The sequence below is a fragment of the Oryctolagus cuniculus genome, chromosome 16 (genome assembly GCF_051225735.1).
Source record: "Oryctolagus cuniculus isolate XC-2025 breed Fujian yellow rabbit chromosome 16, ASM5122573v1, whole genome shotgun sequence".
NCBI lineage: Eukaryota > Metazoa > Chordata > Mammalia > Lagomorpha > Leporidae > Oryctolagus > Oryctolagus cuniculus.
Genome location: NC_142882.1, coordinates 87991480 through 88012617, shown reverse-complemented (window position 1 = coordinate 88012617; position 21138 = coordinate 87991480). Strand labels below are relative to the sequence as shown.

Sequence of the window (21138 nt, the reverse complement as noted above, 5' to 3'; positions counted from 1 at the left end):
AGAAGAAAAGAGAGAATTACTAAAAGGAAACAACAACAACAATAAAAAAAAAAAAAAAAAAACACAAAAACCCACTAAGGCTAAATGCCTGCCCCAAACCAGAATTCTTTATCCAGGAAAGACACCTTTCAAAACCGAAGGGGAAATAAGGGCATTTTCAGATCAACGAAAACAGAGAATCTGTTGCCAGCAGATCCGCCCACAAGGTGCACTCCCACAGACTCTGACTTTGTATACTTGAGCACACCTCCGCGCACGCCGCATGTCAGGATGCCTGTGTATACCCTGACTTTTCACTGGCCTGACTTGCCTTCTAGAACTCTGAAGTTATATTAATTACATCATCAGCACCATTTCTTTAAAATGATTCAACAAATACGCTGTGAGGTAGCAGCGTCTGCGCAGGCTACTTTACAACCAGGCATGGCTTGCTAACATTTAAAATGTGCTGAGGAGGGGTCAGCAATGTGGCACAGCCTGTGGTGCCTGTACCTGGGACAGGTGCCCTGCTAATGCGCCTGGGAAAGCAGTGGAAGGTGGCCACGTGCTTGGGCCCCCGCACTCATGTGGGGGTTCTAGGCTCCCGGCTTCAGCCTGGCCCAGCCCTGGTCATTGTGGCCATTTGGGAAGTGAGCCAGTGGATAGAAGATCTCTCTCTCTCATTCTCTTTGTAACTCTTTCAAATAAATAGATTTGTTTTAAAATAAATAAACTATGCTAATGAAAACTCCCTATGAGGGTAGCTGACAGCTGAAGTGCCTCAGTCAAGGGCACTTTCTAATCACTTCAAATTTTGCTAATTACATGTGCACCTGAGTGTTACCCAGCAGACTGAATATCAGAAATAACTTTTAGCTGTGAAATTAATTATGGCTTTGTATCTGTGGCTAGAAGTATACTATAGTCACTGCTACCCTTTCACAAGTGGGGTATAAGAAGATTCTAGATGCTTGATCATAGAACATTTAGACGTCCGTTTTATCTGTGCCCCACCTCATCACAGGATTCTGCCTTCAGAACTAAATGAAGGCTAGCAGATCTTGACATCAGAGTATCGTTCATGTGCGTCATCCCACTCCTAGGAATTTAACCGAAGGAAATGAAATCAGCATATGGAAGAGTTACCTGTACCCCATGTCCACTGCAGCTGAATTCATAATAGCTAAGATATAGAATCAACTCAGAAGCCCATCAACTTTGCCTGGATGAAGAAAATGTGTTACATATACACTACGGAATATTACTCAGCTGTAAAAAAGATCGAAATCCTGTCTTTTGCAACAAAATGGATGCAACTGGAAGCCATGATACTTACAGAAATAAGCCAGTCCCAAAAAGACAGATACTATTTGTTTTCACTGATCTGTGGTAACTAATAGAGTGAAATATATATGAGAAAAATTCACATTTTGAGAATTGATTATTGTTTATAGCCCTTGTGTCTACTGTTGAGGAGCAGTGTTTTTTTCCTTCTTTTTGTTGAATTCTTTATTTAGTGGAGAGTTAATCTTATGAGTATAAATACGCTGAAAGTGTGTCATTGCAAAAATTTGAAGAAAAATAAGGAAGGAGGAGGGAGGGTAGGGTGGGACGTCTCACTGTGCTCCTAAATCTGTATGTATGAAATACGTGGAATTTGTCCCCTTTATATAAACTTAACAAATCGTTAAGAAATAAAGGAAACTGAGGTAAAGTGTTTCAGGGTGCGGGAGATAAATCCGACGTCAAAGTTCATCCAGTTTGTGGGCGCAGGGTCTGTGGCTGGTCTCTGAGCCCACTTACTAGGAAAGACTGTTGGTGTGCAGAATTCGGCTTTTGAGCATCACCCGCCCAGAGGTGGGCTCTCAGGGGAAGAGGCCACAGCCCTCCCCCCACCCGCCCAGCGGTGGGTGGGCTCTCAGGGGAAGAGGCCACAGCCCTCCCCCCACCCGCCCAGCGGTGGGTGGGCTCTCAGGGGAAGAGGCCACAGCCCTACCCCCACCCGCCCAGCGGTGGGTGGGCTCTCAGGGGAAGAGGCCACAGCCCTCCCCCCACCTGCCCGGCCAGGGGTGGACTCTCAGGGGAAGAGGGGTACGGCCCTCCCCCCACCTGCCCAGTGGTGGGCTCTCAGGGGAAGAGGGGTACAGCCCTCCCCCGACCCGCCCAGCGGTGGGCTATCAGGGAAAGAGGGGTACAGCCCTCCCCCGACCTGCCCAGCGGTGGGCTCTCAGGGGAAGAGGGGTACAGCCCTCCCCCGACCCGCCCAGTGGTGGGCTCTCAGGGGAAGAGGGGTACAGCCCTCCCCCGACCCGCCCAGTGGTGGGCTCTCAGGGGAAGAGGCCACAGCCCTCCCCCGACCCGCCCAGCGGTGGGCTCTCAGGGGAAGAGGGGTACAGCCCTCCCCCGACCCGCCCAGTGGTGGGCTCTCAGGGGAAGAGGCCACAGCCCTCCCCCCACCTGCCCAGCGGTGGGCTCTCAGGGGAAGAGGGGTACGGCCCTCCCCGCTGCCCTTATCTTCAGTCTGAAAATCTTCCCGTTCTGCACACCCCAGCTCACCTGACTGGGTAAAGGGAATTACATGATTGCAAAGTCTCTGCCCGGCCTTCGTAAAACACAGTGTGTATCGCTTTATTTATATAAATTACGTGGGTGCTGGTAAAATCAATAAAGAACATTATGACCACGATGGAGAGCACAGTTTGAAGCTAATAAACGTACTTTAAGTGGGTAAATGAAGGCAATGGCCTTGCTCAGAGAGGGATATGTAGAGAATTACTCAGTGCGCAGATTTTACGGATGATAAGGATTTTTAAGCCCAGAGAGCTCACTCGTGCACCACAGACACCCTTGTCTTCCTTGGGAAGAAATACCACTGTGTGTCTCCTGAAGTCAAGTCGTTGCCGTGAGCACAGTGATCTTACCTTCGAGTGGTATCCGACTCTGACGAAGGCACACAGGGGGTCGAAAGCTCCCGTCCCGCAGGCCAGAAGGTGGGTCCTGTTATAGTGATGCAAAACTCGAATGTAATTTGCACACTCACTCTGGTGGAGGAAAAAAGGAGAAAATCGGTTAGTGTAATAACAAACATTTAGTCCTTTTTTAGAAAAATGTTTGCTTCTTATGAAATCTTACGTTTTACCACAAAGTCTCCCTTGGGTGGAGGAGGCGAGGACAGATGGGAAGATGAGGGGGACCCCGGAGGGGAGAAGCGGGGACCCAACTCATATTCCAGTACGCGGTGATCGGGACTGTACTGTTTATCAGGTGTTCTAGCTCATGGTTGAGGAACAGAAAAAGCCCGATTGAGAAATCTGTTCAAGCGTGCAGAGTTGCATGGCAATATGTCCTCCTAAGTAACTAAGTTATTCCCAATGCTGTCTTTTTAGCCCAATATAAACAATGAATCAGCATAAAGTCACAAGGCCAATTATTAGAAAAGCTTCATTATTCGTCAGGAAATACGCACAGACTTTGAGGCATCACAGAATTTGGATATTTTGGAAAATTACTCTTATAGCCTCAAATTCATAAATACGTGTTCAGAGAGAATTTTCAGGTACATGGAAAGCTAGTAACAAAAATCACACTGTAGGGGCCGGCGCCGTGGCTCACTTGGTTAATCCTCCACCTGCGGCGCCGGCATCCCACATGGGCACCGGGTTCTAGTCCCGGTTGCCCCTCTTCCAGTCCAGTTCTCTGCTGTGGCCCGGGAGTGCAGAGGAGGATGGCCCAAGTGCTTGGGCCCTGCACCCCATGGGAGACCAGGAGGAAGCACCTGGCTCCTGGCTTCGGATCGGCGCAGCGCGCTGGCTGTAGCAGCCATTTGGGGAGTGAACCAACGGAAGGAAGACCTTTCTCTCTGCCTTTCTCTCTCACTGTCTATAATTCTACCTGTCAAATAATAAAACATATATATATGTGTATATATATATACGTATATATATATGTATATATATATAAATTTAACAAAATCACAGTGTAGTGTGAGATCCCTGTAAGGTTACAGTCCAGGGGTGCACAGAGTTTTTCTGTAAGGACCACACTGACATTTATTTCGTCTGGGGGGGCCATGTGGTCTCTGTGGCAGCTGCTCACCTCTGCACTACAGCATGAAAACAGAGGCAATCCCAACTGAACGTGCGTGGCTGTGTTCCAATAAAACTTTATTTACAAGAATAGACTACTGGCCACATCTGGCTCAGTTTGCCAAGGCTGGCATTCAACTGGAAGTTTCTTGTGGACAGAATCCATTTTGCACATCTCTGTGCTCCCCAGTCAATCACCCAGGGCCCAATACGTGCTACACACGTAACAATGCTGTAATACAATCGTCTCTGGGTGAGTTTTATGATCAATGTGCTGAATGAAAAAAACAGTTTAAAACTGTTTCAAAGCCAACTTGGTGACATTAATTCTAGCAAACACCCTCCTGGAAAGTTAGGTGTTGCTATTCCGTTAATAATAACGATGAAATACACAATAATACATTTATTTATTATGTATCAACAAAGAAATACTAATAAATGATGAAAAATATGAAACCTCAAGTGCCAAATATTCTCTTGAAATCAGTACATGAAATAATTGGTACAGGTAATGCTTTATAAGGACAGCGTTGGGATGAACAGGTTAGCAGACTCACGTCACCATCCGTGATTGACTGGGACAACAGCATGTCTTCAGCAAGAGTGAGGAAGGGAATATTGAGTGATCTGGGGGCACACAGATACGTTTAACTCTTCTACACTGTGTCCTGGAGGTGACCCACACAGTTGGCAGCATCTGGTCATGCGGGCAGGGAGCAAGTGTTCTGTTCTCACGGCGCCGTGCCTGTGTCTCCGCTCCTAGCACACTGCCACATCTCGGCAGGAGCCGATCAGACCGCATTTTGGCTCAGTGGAGCTCAGACTGACGTGGCCCAGGAGTGTGTTCAATTAGTCAGTGTGTGGGCTGAGGCAGTAAGAATGTGTTGACTTACTGCTTGGCTATGACCCAGTTGCTACAGAAAACCCAGAGCCGATAGGATGTGTGTTGACTTTTTACATGGCATGCTTTTTCTTATTACAAAGAGGACAAGTTCACTCTCAAAGGCACGTCCGCAGGCCTTCCCCCGAGGTGAGCCTGTCATCAGCTCAGCCAGTGCTCCCAGCATGCCGAAGTCCTTTCACCGTGTCTGGTGTGCTAGGGACGGTGTCAAGGCAGCTGCTGGGTAGGCACTTTCCCACTCACACACCGCAGAGAAAGGACAGAAAAGACAACATCGCTTCTGGAAGTGGGAGACGCTCAGACCGTTCTGGGCCAGGTCAACACGCGTGCGGCCTCTGTGCGCTCGCACTTTGCTTTCTGATTCACTCTCAAGACAGAGTGAGATCACATCAAGCTAAAAAATCACCTGCAATGATTTTCCTCTCAGAGACATAGGAAATACGCATCAGCAAGAGGAACGTGTAAAATAGAACAAAATCAAAAACCAAGGTGATGGCGCCTTGGCTCCCTTTAACTCTGTATTGAGATTAATTGTTATATAACTGTATATAATAAGCATACATAGTTTTTCTCCAGAACTACATTGTGTATATGCTTTTATTCTTTTTTTTTTTTTTTTTTGACAGGCAGAGTGGACAGTGAGAGAGAGAGACAGAGAGAAAGGTGTTCCTTTTGCCATTGGTTCACCCTCCAATGGCCGCCACGGCTGGCACGCTGCAGCCGGCGCACCGCGCTGATCCAAAGGCAGGAGCCAGGAGCCAGGTGCTTTTCCTGGTCTCCCATGGGGTGCAGGGCCCAAGCACCTGGGCCATCCTCCACTGCACTCCCTGGCCACAGCAGAGGGCTGGCCTGGAAGAGGGGCAACTGGGACAGAATCCGGCGCCCCGACCGGGACTAGAACCCGGGGTGCCGGCGCCACTAGGCGGAGGATTAGCCTAGTGAGCCGCGGCACCGGCCTGTGTATATGCTTTTAAAGAGCGAATAAAAGTTTGGTGAGTCAATCTTTTGTGGTTGACCAGAGACACATTTATTTATTTATTTATTTTTTAAAAATTTTTGACAGGCAGAGTGGACAGTGAGAGAGAGAGACAGAGAGAAAGGTCTTCCTTTGCCATTGGTTCACCCCCCAATGGCTGCCGCGGCTGGCGCACCGCACTGATCCAAAGCCAGGAGCCAGGTGCTTCTCCTGGTCTCCCATGGGGTGCAGGGCCCAAGCACTTGGGCCATCCTCCACTGCACTCCCTGGCCACAGCATAGAGCTGGCCTGGAAGAGAGGCAACCGGGACAGAATCCGGCGCCCCGACTGGGACTAGAACCCGGTGTGCCGGCGCCGCAAGGCGGAGGATTAGCCTAGTGAGCCACAGCGCCGGCCCAGAGACACATTTATAAGGACTGACACTTACTGCGTCTTTTCCTTTCATGATGCATTCCTCTATTTTTGGTGCTGCACTCGGCCAGTGTATCTGAAACAAAGACAACGCACCATTATGGCAACTGCATGTAAAAAGAAACCGTAGTGCAAAGCCATTTCACTTTCCTTTAGAATCCAACACATTTCTGTTTTGTTCCATTTTCTGAGACGAGAAAAGAAGGTTTTTATCTCCTTCACATAATTATTGGCGTCATTAGGAAACTTAGCTCTGAGTTTTTGCTTCATGCTAACTTTATTTTTAAAACCCTTTGTGAAGGCTCATTTCAAGTCTCTGCCCGTGAGAGACCATTGGCCCCTTAACCACCACTGCTCCTGGCTAAGTGCTGGCCTTTCTCCTGAACCTGTGTGTCCATGCACCTGACCGTCTGTCCATCCAGCGCAGGCTCCTTTGCATTTTCACCACTTAGCACAGAACCTGGTGGGGATTTGCCGTAACACCTGCTGTCTGAACGACTCCTTGAACACTGCTCCACAGGGCATCTCCCAGCAAAATACTACACTGCATCTGGCATTCGTTTTTGAGCCACTGTTTAACTTTTCCAACTAGACAGCAGGACGTCTTCATTACATTTCAAGTTTGTCGCTGTCTTCCTTGGGGGGAGGAGGAGGGAGCGAGCGAGCAAGCGAGCGCACCCTTGGGAATTCTTCTTCATCTCCAGGAGCACCTGGCTGAGAACGCAGGCAGGAGTCAGCACGTGTTCACTGGTCTCACAAATTTCCGACCAGCAAATTTACTCGTTTCATGAAAAATACTCTGTTAGTGTTTTCGTGTTGAATTACTTTTGTTCGTTCTCCTTTTGCTCAGCTGCAGAACTGACCGCACCACGTGCCAGCCATCGTGGTAAGAACCTCATCCCACTTTTTCTTTCCTTTGCTTTACAAACTCACGTGCCGAGGTTGCGTCTGCTGTCCTGCAGGATTCCTGGAAGTGACCCTGCTCGGTCCAGAAAAGCCTCTTTCTCTTTCTCGCCCGTGTCTTTCCTTCCGCTGCGCTTTGCTCTCATCCTCTCAGGAGACAACCACTGGGGCTGTTTCTGGGTACTTGCTAATTTGTATATATTACTTTAAAAAAAATTTTTTTTTGACAGGCAGAGTGGACATTGAGAGAGAGAGACAGAGCGAAAGGCCTTCCTTTGCCGTTGGTTCACCCTCCAATGGCCGCCGCGGCTGGTGCGCTGCGGCTGGCGTACCGCGCTGATCTGATGGCAGGAGCCAGGTGCTTTTCCTGGTCTCCCATGGGGTACAGGGCCCAAGCACTTGGGCCATCCTCCACTGCACTCCCTGGCCACAGCAGAGAGCTGGCCTGGAAGAGGGGCAACCGGGACAGAATCCGGCGCCCCGACCGGGACTAGAACCCCTGTGCCGGCGCCGCAAGGCAGAGGATTAGCCTAGTGAGCCGTGGCGCCGGCCATATATATATTACTTTTTTAAAAAAATATTAATTTTCATTTTATTTGACAGTCAGAAATAGAGACAGAGGGAGAGAAGGAGAGAAGGAGAGAGGGAGAGAGGGAGAGAGGGAGATTGTCCATCAGCTGGTCCACTGCCCAAATGCCTGGCACAGACTGGACAACGCCAGGAGCCTGAACCCCAGCCCAGGTCTCCCAGGGGTGGGGCAGGGACCCAGGGACTGCACGTGATCACCTGCTGCCTCCTAGGATGCGCGTTGGCTGGACTGGAGCAGCTGGGACTCAAACCGTCACTCTGACAGGGGATGGGCCCCGCCCCCTGCAGCGGCCTGACACCCCCGCCCGTTTGTGTGCATTCTTATAAAACGCATTCCATTTCTTTTGTGCATGTACTTCTAACTTACACAAATGGTATGGAATTTCACACCTCGTCTCTTTCTGATCTTTTGCATAGCACACTTGGGTTTTAAGAGCCCTTCACAGCCCCGTGTGCGCACGGAGCCCGCTCTTCCTGCTGGCTCCGTGGTGTGCAGGGTCTCCGCCTCCCATTTCTCTCATCCGCCTTCCCGGGCATGGATGCCCGTTTGCTGCCAACCCTCCACCACACCAAGCATTGTTTCCTTCTGGTGTAAGAAGACACTACCAGTGTATCTAACTTAATCCTTCTGATTACCAAGGAGGTGGTGTCATCTAGGGAGTTTGTTTTAAAAAAGTGCCTAATTCTCTGTGCAAAGCACGATGCAGTGTAGACCCAAGGATGAAGCTGAGGAAGGTGACCCCGCTGCGTAACGGTAGCAGCTGCTAAGTTCCCAAATGGTCCCCGTGCTCACTCAGGGGCTTGCCCGTCCCCGCGGCGCCTCTCTGCGGGCTCTGTCGCCCTCTCAGCAAACCAACAAAGGCAAGCCCGCCCTGTTCTTGGACCTCCCTCAGAGTCCCCAGGAGCACTGGCTCCAGCTGACCAATCAGCGGCACCAGCCCTGCCGGCCACCCAGGCACGGACTCTCTCTGGAGGGGTGGGGGCCTTCCGGGTTTGTCTGAGTTGCCTCCAACGAAGCCAGGCTACCCCAGAGTTTCTTTGGCTCTCTTCTGTTCGACGCCCACCACTTTTCCTTAGCAAGTAAACATCTTGGTGAAGGAACAAGAGTTTCCCAGCCAAGTAGCTGGGCACCTCTGGGTGTGATGGCTATTCTGATGAACAGGTGTCAGGGGCCTTGATGGAGAAGGCTTCGGTGCCGCTTGCCTGCTCATGTCAGTGTCTGCTGCGGTCAGACCCTTCCCCTGCCCGGGGCACTCTGTCCCCTCACGGTCACTCCTGTCTTGTGTCTCCCTCCCTTCTCCCCACCCCTGTCTCCGCCCGTGCTCTGTTAGCCTGGAAAGTTACCAAGCTAAATTTCAGATGCTGTTGACTGGAGGTATTTTTAATTTAATGACCAAACCCTTTAATTATTTTTAAGTCACTGCCCAACACTGACAGTGAGAGATCTTACTTTAAAAAACATCTAGATTTATGGTTTCTCTAGAAACATCTGAACAGAAGCAACACTGGGCACGCATCCTGCGTAGCAACATTCCTTGCGGTCTTTGTTCAACGGGACAGGAAGTCTCTGATTTGCTCCTTTTTCCTGATCCTGGCCCCAGAGGCACTTTAGTTTTTGAGGTTTATGTCTGAATCTCAAACATGCTCAAGATTTAAGATTTTTTAAAAAATATGTGCTTTATAAAATATCAGGTAAAGTATGTATCTTCCAGAAGTGGACAAGGATCGTCATTTAACTCAAATATTGTAAAGTCCAATCCAGTCTCTGCCATACAGACCGCATCGGGGCTTTATTGCAGTGGTGACTTTTTCTCACTGTGATCGCTACATGGCTAAACTTACGATCACAGAACAGCGGTCTCTGGTTGGATTTCCGCTATGAAACGCTTGGTGCTCTCATTGCTGCAACAAGCCCCAAAGAGTTGGCCACTCACGTGATGCCACAGCAGGTGCTGCTTAGCAGACTCATTTTACATCAAAACACAGAACAAGAGACAGAGGGAAAAAGCAGGGATGTGAAAGAAAGCCCACACAAAGCCAAAGGCACACACACACAATCCTAGAATACATGGTGATGTGAGCAACGGATCCACAGGGGGTCAGGAAGGACATCACACAAACACAGCAGTGTTGGGTGGGTGCTGTGGTGCCGCAGGTTAAGCTGTGCTGGGGACGCCTGCAGCCCACGTGTACAGCATGCAAGGTTCGAGTCCCAGCTACTCCACTTCTGAGCTAGGCTGCTGCTAACGCACCCCGGGGGGCAGCAATGATGGCTCAAGTGCAAGGGTCCCTCCCCCCATGTGTGGAGTTCCAGTCTCCTGCCTTTGGCCTGGCTCGGCTCTGACAGTTGTGGGGGGTGAACCAGAGGGTGGAAACTCTCAGTCTCTCGCTGCCTTTCAAGTAGATTAAAAATGAATAAATATTTAAGCACAAAAATCTACCTATTAAAAAACCGCACATCAGTGTCAGGTTAGCGTGAGCCTGAGGAAGCCACGCCACCACCACAGCGGTAGAGTTTACACATTTTTAACATCTACTATTTTGGAAAAAAGCCTTCCACCAAGTCATGCATTTTTTTCTGATGATTTCCAAGACCCACTTTAACTTCAGATTCAATTTGGTTTGAGAATTAGGATTTTCCTGTGGTGGCACTGATTACTCAGACAGACACGCTAGAACACGTGCAGGCACACGCAGACTGCATAGACACGTGCGTGTGTGTATGCAAAGAAAACAAAGCACAGGTTCATTGGGGACGGCCTTTCACTGGAAGGTTTTGCTCAGTGGTACGACAGAAATCAGACGACATCTCATCCACAACGCAGAAGAGTGTGTTATTTTTTTTTAAAAATGTATTTATTTATTATTTGACAGGTAGAGTTATAGACAGTGAGAGAGAGAGATAGAGAGAGGTCCTCCTTCCGTTGGTTCACCCCCCAAATGGCCACTATGGCTGGTGCGCTGATCCGAAGGCAGGAGCCAGGTGCTTCTTCCTGGTCTCCCATGGGGTGCAGGGCCCAAGGACCTGGGCCATCCTCCACTGCACTCCCTGGCCACAGCAGAGAGCTGGCCTGGAAGAGGGGCAACCGGGACTAGAACCTGGCACCCATGTGGGATGCTGGCGCCACAGGAGGAGGATTAACCAAGTGAGCCACGGCGCTGGCCACGTTATGTTCTTAACTTACTATAAGATGCAGGCATTTTTATTTTACAATATTAGCATTCCTTCTCATTCGTTTTTCTTCATTATGGAAAATGATGATTCCTTTAAACCCATGCCTAATATATATTACATAAACATATTCCCGCAAGACACGGGTCTGTATTTCTGTAAATCACTGCTTCATATACTCCTGACCAGGACCACACCTACAGCATCACCACGCACCTGGCGACAGCGCTGGTTCCAGGCTATTTTTACACAGAGAGACGCTCCCTCCAGGGCAGGTGGGAGAGCTGGTTCCTGGCCGGGTCATGACGGCAATGCGTCCCCGTGGGCAGAGGTTGGACAGGCTGCTAATGGCCCCTTCGAAGGTCGGCGCCTCCCAAGGCTGAGGTGCCTCAGAGGTGACACGTGTGCATGGTGTGCAGTGCCTCCCGGCTGCCACGCATCACGAGCCCCTGAGGATCCGGGGGCGAGGCAGCCGGTGGAGATCTGAAGCCTTCTGCCTGCCGGCCCTGAGCACTGGGCGCTGTGCCCCAGCCTTGAGAACACCCACGGTGGCCCCGGCCGTGACAATGATGGAGCTGTGCTTCCAGGCAGGCTCTACACGCGTTTCACATGAGACCTCTCCTGGTATCACTTCCTCCCTCCTCCCGTCCCCTCTCTCTCTAGGACTTCGTGATTTGTGCACTTAACCGCAGGTTGCCTATGGCAGTGACTTACTCCCGTGTCCACACCAATGCCTACCTGGACTCGCGCCCTCCCCCAGCCTCTGCGCAGTCAGCGCCGCGGGTGGGCTTGTAGCAGTCACCAGCCTTTGCCACATTGTGTGCAGTCAAGTGTCAGAGAGAACGGGCTAAGGAACCCTTCCCAGCTCGGTGAGGAAGGAAGTGCTGAGACAAAAGGCTGGTAAGCGTTCTGAGGGCAGACAACGGGGCGCTGGCCCCATCTCTGTGGGCAGACGGAAGGGAGAGAGGCAAAAAAAAAAAGGAAATGGCGAAGACTCAGTGCGGCAAGACGGCCACATGGGGCCCTCCCCAGGGACACGAGCGTTGTGCTGCTGAACACCAGGTTCGGGACTGCGTCCCAGCACTAACTCAGGGGACGCACTGTGACCAGACAGACCCCACCGGAAGTCAAAGCTGCTTTCCAAAGCCATCGCGGGCCCAGGCCCTGCCAAGCTTGCGAGGGAAGTGATTTTCTTCTCTTGTTTTGGCAGCTGGGGCGTCTTAGGGGTGTGCTCCAGGGAACAGCAGCAACAAAACCCACAACGTGGAGCTATTTGTTCCGCACAGAACATTCCTGGAGGCAGTTGAACTACAGGGTGTAATGTGATTTCCAAAAAAAAGGTACAAAAAAGCAAAAGGTTAAAAACACACCTTCCCAGTACAGTGCATTCCCCGCATGCTAGTAGACCACCTGCTATTCCTGCAAATCTCGAAGCAGAAAAATAAAATATAAATTAATTTACAAAGTCATTTTTTTTCTGAACTTCCTACTGAGACTCAAACTTGATGGCAGCTTTGGGATCCCCAAGGAGGGAGGGCCTGCACTTCCGGGAATGGAGAGTCCCTACCTGTACTTCCGGGGAAGAAAAGTCCTTGTCAAGGTCCCCGTGGGTGCCTAAAGGTCAACCAATGAGGATCAGACCCGCCTCAACCTTTAACCCCCACGCCCTGTATCTACAAAAGGAGCCCTCCCAACCTCTGACACGTGACTTCCCCGGCCCCTGCTCTGTGGGGACCGGGGAACCTCGCCCGGGAGCGGAATCCCAATGAAAGCCTGGAATTAACTGATTCGTCTGCCTGGGAAGATTTGTTATGCGCCGGACACCTTGCACTTATATCAAGATTAAGGATTTAACAGCTTCTTGTTACAAAAGTTATGACACTCACAAATTGAAGGGAGCAAAGCCAACTTCACACAAAAGGAATAATTTAACTGTCAAAAATTTCTTTACAGGGCCAGTGCTGTGGCCTAGAAAGTTAAGCCCTCTCTCGATGCCAGCACTCCATATGGGCACCGGTTTGTGTCCCGGCTGCTCAGTTTCCTATCCCGCTCGCTGCTAAGGTGCCTGGGAAAGCAGCGAAAGATGGTTCAAGTGCTTGGGCCCCTGCCACCCACATGGGGGACCCAGAGGAGGCTTCTGGCTCCAGTCTGGCCCAGCCCTGGCCATTGTGGCCCCTTGGGGAGTGAACTGGCGGATGGAAGATCTCTCCCTCTCTTCCGCTTTCTCTCTCTCTTTCTCTTTCCTTCTCTGTATTTCTGCCTTTCAAATAAATAATTAAATCTTTAAAGAGAAAAATATTTATTTAAAAGATTAAGCAAAATAATCCACTTAATATAATCTATCTTCATAGACTATATTTAAGTGACTTAGACTGTATTATTAAATTTCACTTATTCTAAGGAAAAATGCTTGTTTATTTTGGATCTTTTTCCTACATTTTGTATCTGCATACAGAATCAATGTACTTATTTTTTATTTTTTACTTTGTTCTTTTAAAAAAAACATTTATTTACTTATAAGGCAGTTATAGAGAGGCCGAGGCAGAGACAGAGAGAAATCTTCTGTCTGCTGGTTCACTCCCTAAATGGCTGCAATGGCCAGAGCTCAGCCAATCCAAAGCCAGAAGCCAAGAGCCTCCCCCAGGTCTCCCACATGGGAGCAGGGGCCCAAGCACCTGGGCCATCCTCCGCCACTTTCCCAGGCCATTAACAGGGAGCTGGATTGGAAGTGGAGCAGCCAGGATACGGACTGGCACCCATATGGGATGCCCCAGTGTACATTTTAACTATACACCCTATAAATATCATTCAAATAAATAAAATATATTTTGAATGTAGCACATTCCTAATGCCTTATAAATGGTAATGTTTAACCTGGCACACATCATCTGCTTTAGTGTTTCTGCCTTTATACCTTACAAAGGCTCTCACTATTTAAGCAGCTTTTGTGCCAGAATTATAATCTTTTGGGTGATAGACAAAATTAGCTTGAAAGACTTATTTTCTGAAGCACTTGACCTAGGACAATATTATAATGACAGCAACATGAGGGGCCTGGTGCATGCCCTTGTTCAGGGATGAAATGCACTTGACTGCTATCATTAATGTGAAATACTATCTTACATTTACATGCAAATTCTATTTGAATGCCTTTCTCCCACTCAAAAAATACCAAATTCCAAAATACAAGCTTCCTTTCACCTCTGATGCAGAAAAGCTGAGTAAATGAGAAAAGTATAGCTATTTTTATAAACAAAGTGATCTCACAGAGCCACCATTTCTCCAGATATCCAACTTAAGCAGTAGACTGTCAGCTTAAAATTATAGTGGTGAGAATAATGACAGCAAAACACGCTCAAATTTAGAAACCGAGAGACAAACTGTGGATTGAAGTTGCTTAAATTGAAAGCTCATTACTAAATTTGGAGTATTCTCCGTCTTCTAAAAAAATAGAGCTTAAAAAATAAACACACTAATTTTTTAGGTTTTCATGGAATGGAAAAAAGACAAAAAATTATCCCTTAAACTGGTATTGGCATCTTCAAGGGGGCAGTTTATCAGGAAGCCTCATTCATTCTTATCTGTTAACTAAATGTGATAGATGGCAAGGCCACAAAACCAGACCGCAGGCAAGCCGGCGTGGGAGGGGTGTGGCCTGGGTCTCCCGCAGTGACCGCTCCACCAGGCCTCGCGCTTCGCTAGGGTAAAGCACGGGTGTGCCAAGGGCATGAGAACCATGGGAAAGGACGGAGCACTTTCTGTCGGAACTAACGGCATCCTAGAGGTGGGGAGCTGCCCCCCAGGCCGGGGCTGCCCCTCGGTGGCGTGAGGTGGTAGAAAGGCTTAGGGTTCTACGCCACAAGTCCCTGGTTCTGAATTCCAGTTGCTGCCTATGGACTCCAGGCCTCTCCTCTCCTCTGTTTATCCAAAATCCCGTGGCCGAAGTACGCACTGAACTACAGTCCTGCCGCAACGCCAGCGCTGCCTGCAAGATTAGGCTGCAATCGTAGCCCAGCAGTCAGTATCCCTCACCGTGCACCCTGGAGCCATCCAGGTCCCCTCCCCTTGGCTACCTCGCCAAGGACATCAGTCTGTGCTTCAACCGCTTCACAGTATCTGTCCTGCCTCTCCCTCCACACTCTGCTCCCACTTGCCAATCAAACTTCCATCACTCCAAGTCCAGTGCTAACGTCTGCTCACCAAATGTGGGGGTTGGAATCACCAACATCCACGTTTCTTTACTGCTGTCCACACTTGCCAGAGTTTTGACTGTACATATCGTGACGACATTTCATTTGATGGACAAGGTGTCATGGCAATTCTATCTTTATTGTGGTTGATAATTATTTAAAAAGCACTTAAAATTCCCTAGTAGACACGTCTTTATGTTAAGGGGTGGTTCACCACCGGGTCCCTACACGGCTTTGGAACGAAGGCTTTGTCACCAGAGTGGAGGGGTGGGGCTTTCAATGCCACCCTCAGCTTCCGGGATCGGGAGAGAATGAGCCGAATCACATGGCGGTGAGTCAATCAATTGCCTGTACGTCAATCAAGCCTGCCTGTACGTCAATCAAGCCTGCCTGTACAGGGAGACTTCAACTAGAATTCTGAGTGAGGAGGTTCAGAGAGCAGCCTGGTCGGTGGATGAGCTGATGTGTGAGGAGGAGGGTGCACCCTGACTCCTTGGGGACAAAGCTTCTGTACTTGGGATCCATGCAGACCTTGCGCTGTGTACCTGTTCACTCTGTTGTTCATATCTTTTCTAATAAAATGCTAATCAGGTTAAAAAAAGTCTGTTCCAGGAACCACTCTCCCGACCAAAGCTTTTCTATACATTCTTAGCACTGATTGGACCTTTACTTCAGTCTACAAAATTGTGGCGCGTGGGCCTATGTAAATTTTCTACTATAAATATCCTAGAGTAAGGGCTATTCTATCCACGTCTGCGTATTTCATTCACCATATATTTCTGGAACGTGGTTAAACAGCGCCTGAAATCTTGCAGTACTCCTATGCCTCACTCAGAAGCGGACGCAGAGCGGGCGGGCGTCTGGCACAACGCGTCGCACTGCTTGGGACGCCTGCATCTTGTATGGGAGCGCCCGGCTCCACCCTCCATTCCAGCTCCCTAGGAGGCAGCAGCCGATGGCTCAGCTACCTGGGTCCCTGCCACCCCTGTGGGAGACCCGGGCTGTCCCTCCTGCCTTTGGCCTGGCCCAGTCCTGGCTCCCCCAGGCATGTGGGAGGTGAACCAGTAGTTGGAAGCTCTCTCCTGCTCTCTTTCAAATTAAAATGCAAAAGAGACATGGCAGCACATTAGACTCATCTGGGGTGTGTGTGTGTGTGTGTGTGTGTAGTGATAATATATATTTAGACACTGCTTACTGTATTCATACACTCAATACCTCATTTATCCTACAAAGGAAAGCGAAGAGAAAGGTACTAGGGCTATCGCTATCACCACTTACAGACAGGGAAGCAGACACAGAAGTGTGGCATCAGTTGCCTGAGACCTCTCGTGCCCTCAGCAGCAGAGCTGAGCTGGGAGTCAGGCAGTTACTCACAGAGCCCGAGTTCTTTGCCACCCCACTCTGCTCCTTTGCAAAAGCTCTTATAACAGAGGTGAACCAGCGTAAGTTAGAATGAAGTTTAAAAAGATGAACATATTGACTTATTGGTCAAGTTTGAAAAAAATATGTCAGCTGCACCCCATTCTACCAATGAAATACAGATCAGAAAGAGTAAGAACCAACTTTTGAAAGGTGAAAAAAAATGTACCAAATCTGTAATTTCCTTCTAGCAAATAGAAGTACGTAAGTATGGACAAAGACCCAAGTTTTCCTTGTGGAATATACAAAATAACACAGCAGCTTTCCACATATTCTTTGTGCTACATTGGAAAGCTACCATGTGTGAGATGTGGAAGACACTAATACTACTAATTTTAACTTGCTAATTAAATGATCACAATCAGTGTACCATGCTATCATAACATCATTAAAATGCTTTACAGTTGTTTATTGTTTTTATCTTTTAAAAAGGGATTGTTTGAATTAATACTTGTATAAACACTAGGTTGGCTCTAAGAAAATATCAGGATTTTTTTTCAGTTATTTTTTTGGGGGTTTTTCTTATGAATATTTAAAATTTTTATTCATTTCTTCGAGAGGCAGAGAGACAGAGAGAAAAATACAGACCCAAGAGAGAAAGCTCCCACCCACTGGCTCACTCCCCAGATGCCACGACCTCTGCCGCTGTGCCAGGCTGAAGCTGGGGGCCAGGAACTCGGCCTGGATTGCCCATGAGAATGGCAGGAATGAAGTTACTTGTGCCATCGCCACGGCCTCCCGGGCCAGCATTTGCAGGAAGCTGGAGACAGGGTTGAGACTCGAACCCAGGCCCTCCAACGTGGGATGAAAGTGTCCCAACTGGCATCTTACTTGCTAGGCTAAATGCCCTCCTGAAAGCATATTTTTGCTAGATCTAATATACTGAGAGTTTGCTGGGAATTACTTGTTTAACCCTTAAAAGACTCTCTCTCTCTATATATGTATTATATAAATATATACTTTTAAATCCTGGTAGATTTAAGGTAGATTAAACTATACCGGTGATGAAAGTTCAGACAACTTCACATTCATGTACAAATAAAACATAATTCTGCCGAGTACAAAGCTGCAAGGCTGCAAACCAGAAACCCTGATCAGAACTAAACAGCCCTCTCTCTTCTGGTTGCAACTTGATAACACAAGGAGCATAAATTAGCTGAGGGCGGAGGATGTGAGAAGAAACATACGCGTTTCTGCTTTCCGTTTTGATTACCTAGACAGGAGGTCCTCCATACAGAAGCACAATTTAAAAATTGGGTAGTTCTCTCTCTCATTGTCTATAACTCTCTCTCTGTCTCTCTCTCTCACTGTGTCTGCCTGGCAAAAAATTAAAAAAAAGTTGGGTAGTAAGTAAAAGGAAATAGAAAAAACACAAAAGGCAATTAAAACCTGAATAGCCTTAAACACTTGTGGCTAGAACCCTAGCCCAATTGAGACTTTGTCATTTCAGCAAAATCAAATTCAGGACCAGTGCTGTGGCGTAGGGGGTAAAGCTGCCACCTGTAGTGCCAGCATCCCATATGGGTGCTGGTTCAAGTCCCAGCTGCTCCACTTCTGATCCAGCTCTCTGCTATGGCCTGGGAAAGCAGTAGAAGATGGCCCAAGTGCTTGGGTCCCTGCACCCGCGTGGGAGACCAGGAAGAAGCTCCTGGCTCCTAGCTTTGGATCAGTGCAGCTCCAGCTGTTGCAGCCATCTGGGGAGTGAACCAGGGGATGGAAGACCTCTCTCTCTCTCTCTGTCTCTCTGTCTCTCTCTACCTCTGCCTCTCTGTAACTCTGCCTTTCAAATACATAAATAAATCTTTAAAATACAAAATAAAACAAACAAATGTTTTTCAGAGCTGGGTACGCATGCAAGCAGAATGCACAGGTGAGCCAGGAGAAGGCCCGGGACGTCTGTCCTCCCTTTCTGAGTCGTACCCACTCTGATTCCTCCAATGTCCCCGACTGTCACACCGTGGCCTGAGGGTCACGGCGCTGTCACTGTTTCTCCCACAGCCATCTCCTCGAGTACAGCCAATGCCCTTTTGCTCTGAAAGACTTCCGAGAGATGCAGAAAAGGGAAAACACTGTGTCTCTAAAAATCTTCTCAGACTGTGACTGATGAACCCAGAGTTCTCATCCAGGAAGCCGCACATTCCTGGGCGGCGTGGCGGGGGAGACGCTAGCGACTCTTAGAGAGAGGGAATTCTACGCAAAGTCAGCCGCTGTAGGAGGGTGCGAGGTTCTCACGTTCGATGAAGCAAACAGAATTTGTGAATCAGAGTTTCAGGGTGAAGAGTGTGAACGGGCTTTTCTACTTTGTCGTGAGGGCTGCGGGTATTTTATGTCTCATCGATCCGCCAGAACAGTTTCATTGTGATAAATCATGATTACAGGGTCCGGGAAATGTAACGAATTAATTTAATCCAATGCTTAGCATCCAATGCTTACAAATATGAAGATAATGTAGTAAATCTATTAAATGGTGGGTTCTGATCTGTTTCAGAATTGCATGGGAAAAAACCAATCTTAGGCATGTGCCTATTCAAATATTGATTATTGTTTATGGAAACTACTAGGAATTCAGCACCACCTATGGGCCACTGTTTCCGGGGGCCTGCAGAGATACAGAATGGCCCAGCCCTTCACAATCCTGGACGCACACTATACCACCCAGGAGGGTTTTTGAATACCACTCCGTAGTCCTCACTTCACTGTAGGGGTGGAACCAAGGTGGGGTCCTCAGGAGAGTGACGTCAGCCAAGGCTGGGGTGACGCCGCCTGTAGAACGGCATCCTATGCTGACTGCTGGGCAGAAGTGGGGAGCTGGCTGTGGGGGAAGAGATAAGTAAAAGGCAAGTAAGAGTAACCTAAAAGAAACGAGAGGGCAACTGCTGTGAAGGGGAGCCTGACCCTGAGCACAACGGGATTTGCAAGGGGACTGCAGGAAACGCAGGGAGCAGATCGATTAGACTGTGGTGGGATCTGCGCCGGAGACACTCGCGTTCTTTGAGTGCCTGCATTGTCGAAGATGAACTTAACACAGGACCCACCCTTACGGAGCCATAATAAGTAGACTGACAAGTAGACAACTAATTTTAATACAATTTGGGATCCGAATCAGACCAAGAGATAAGGAAGGGCTGGAAAACCTCCTCCAAGTCTAGGTTAGGAGAGGAAGAGACGGGCTTTTTAAAACAGCGTTGACCAGGGCGTGCAGTGGAGGATGGCCCAGGTGCTTGGGCCCTGCACCCCATGGGAGACCAGGAAAAGCACCTGGCTCCTGCCATCGGATCAGCGTGGTGCACCAGCCACAGTGCGCCGGCCGCGGCGGCCATTGGAGGGTGAACCAACGGCAAAGGAAGACCTTTCTCTCTGTCTCTCTCTCTCACTGTCCACTCTGCCTGTCCAAAAAAAAAAAAAACAAAAAAAAAAAAAACAAAAAAACAAAAAAAAAACAAAAAACAGCGTTGAACAATATGGAAGAGGAGGAGGTGTGGGGTGTGGAGGAGTGAGTAGCAATGACCGTCGATGTGGTGGTGTGGACAGGTGGGGGCTAGAGGAACCCATGCAAGAGAGATCAACAAAGGGAACAGCAGACAATGTATCAGCAGTGCCAAGTCCAGACAGCACAGGAGGGGAGCGTGCCCGGAGCAGGTGCACCTCCTCCATAGAGGCGGGAGAGGACGTCCCCTTCAGCCCCCCTTGAAGCTGAATGCCACGGAAGTCGGCCTCCCTCGCACTCCGCTGTCACGGAGCCAGGCCAGGCAGCAGTGGAGGGCTTGTTGCTCATCACTCTGGAGAGACAGGCAGGGCAGGCGCAATACAAGAAAGGCCTGAATGTGTAAGCTCTGGCCCCACAAACGCAGATGCCCCTTACAGCACAGGCAAGTAATCCCCTTCAGAGCCCCCCTCGCTCTTTCCTCGGCACGCTCGCCGGATGGCGCGGTGCAGCTCAGTGGTCACACCCTCTGCACTTCCTTTCCTACGAGGCTGCGCGTGACACGCATGACTTCTCCAGGTCTCCCGCTCTGTACCGTTTTCATGGGTCACTTCCTGCACAAACACCGCTCTCTCTGGCATTACAGGCCTGAGGGTACAGTCAGGTGTAAACAGTAGATGGGAAGAAAGGTGACTGACATTAGCACGGGAAGCTGCTGCCTCTTGGTCTCGTGGTCTGCCCTGGGGACGGCTCTGCCTGGGGACGGCTCTGCCCCAGGGATGGCTCTGCCCGGGGGCGGCTCTGCCCCGGGGATGGCTCTGCCCGGGCATCGCTCAGGTGGCTTTGTGTAGAGAAGGCTCACGCAGAAAGCTTGTTACAGCTGTGGATTCCCGGGACCCACTCTGTGGGAGCCACGCGATCCTGTGCCGAGATCAACACTTTAAGGACCACTTCCTCAATGCAAAGATTCTTTGTCTGATGCAAATGACTTTCAACCCAGAATTGTACATCCACCCATCAATCCTGTGTGATTCTCTAATTTTTCCCTCTCTCTCCTCTGTATCTGTGCCTTTCAAATCAATAAATGCAT

At 49.2% G+C, this 21138-nt stretch overlaps 1 protein-coding gene across 1 annotated transcript in view; it reads right to left on the bottom strand.

Moving 5' to 3' along the window:
- Positions 1–21138, bottom strand: part of SEMA3E (semaphorin 3E) — a 249216-nt gene that overhangs the window by 74470 nt on the left and 153608 nt on the right. Inside the window, exons 3-4 of the mRNA XM_051853020.3 lie at positions 6369–6428; positions 2901–3020 (exon numbers count right to left, since the gene is read on the bottom strand). Of these exons, the coding sequence (XP_051708980.2) occupies positions 2901–3020; positions 6369–6428 (180 nt within the window). The remainder of the gene's footprint in view (positions 1–2900; positions 3021–6368; positions 6429–21138) is intronic.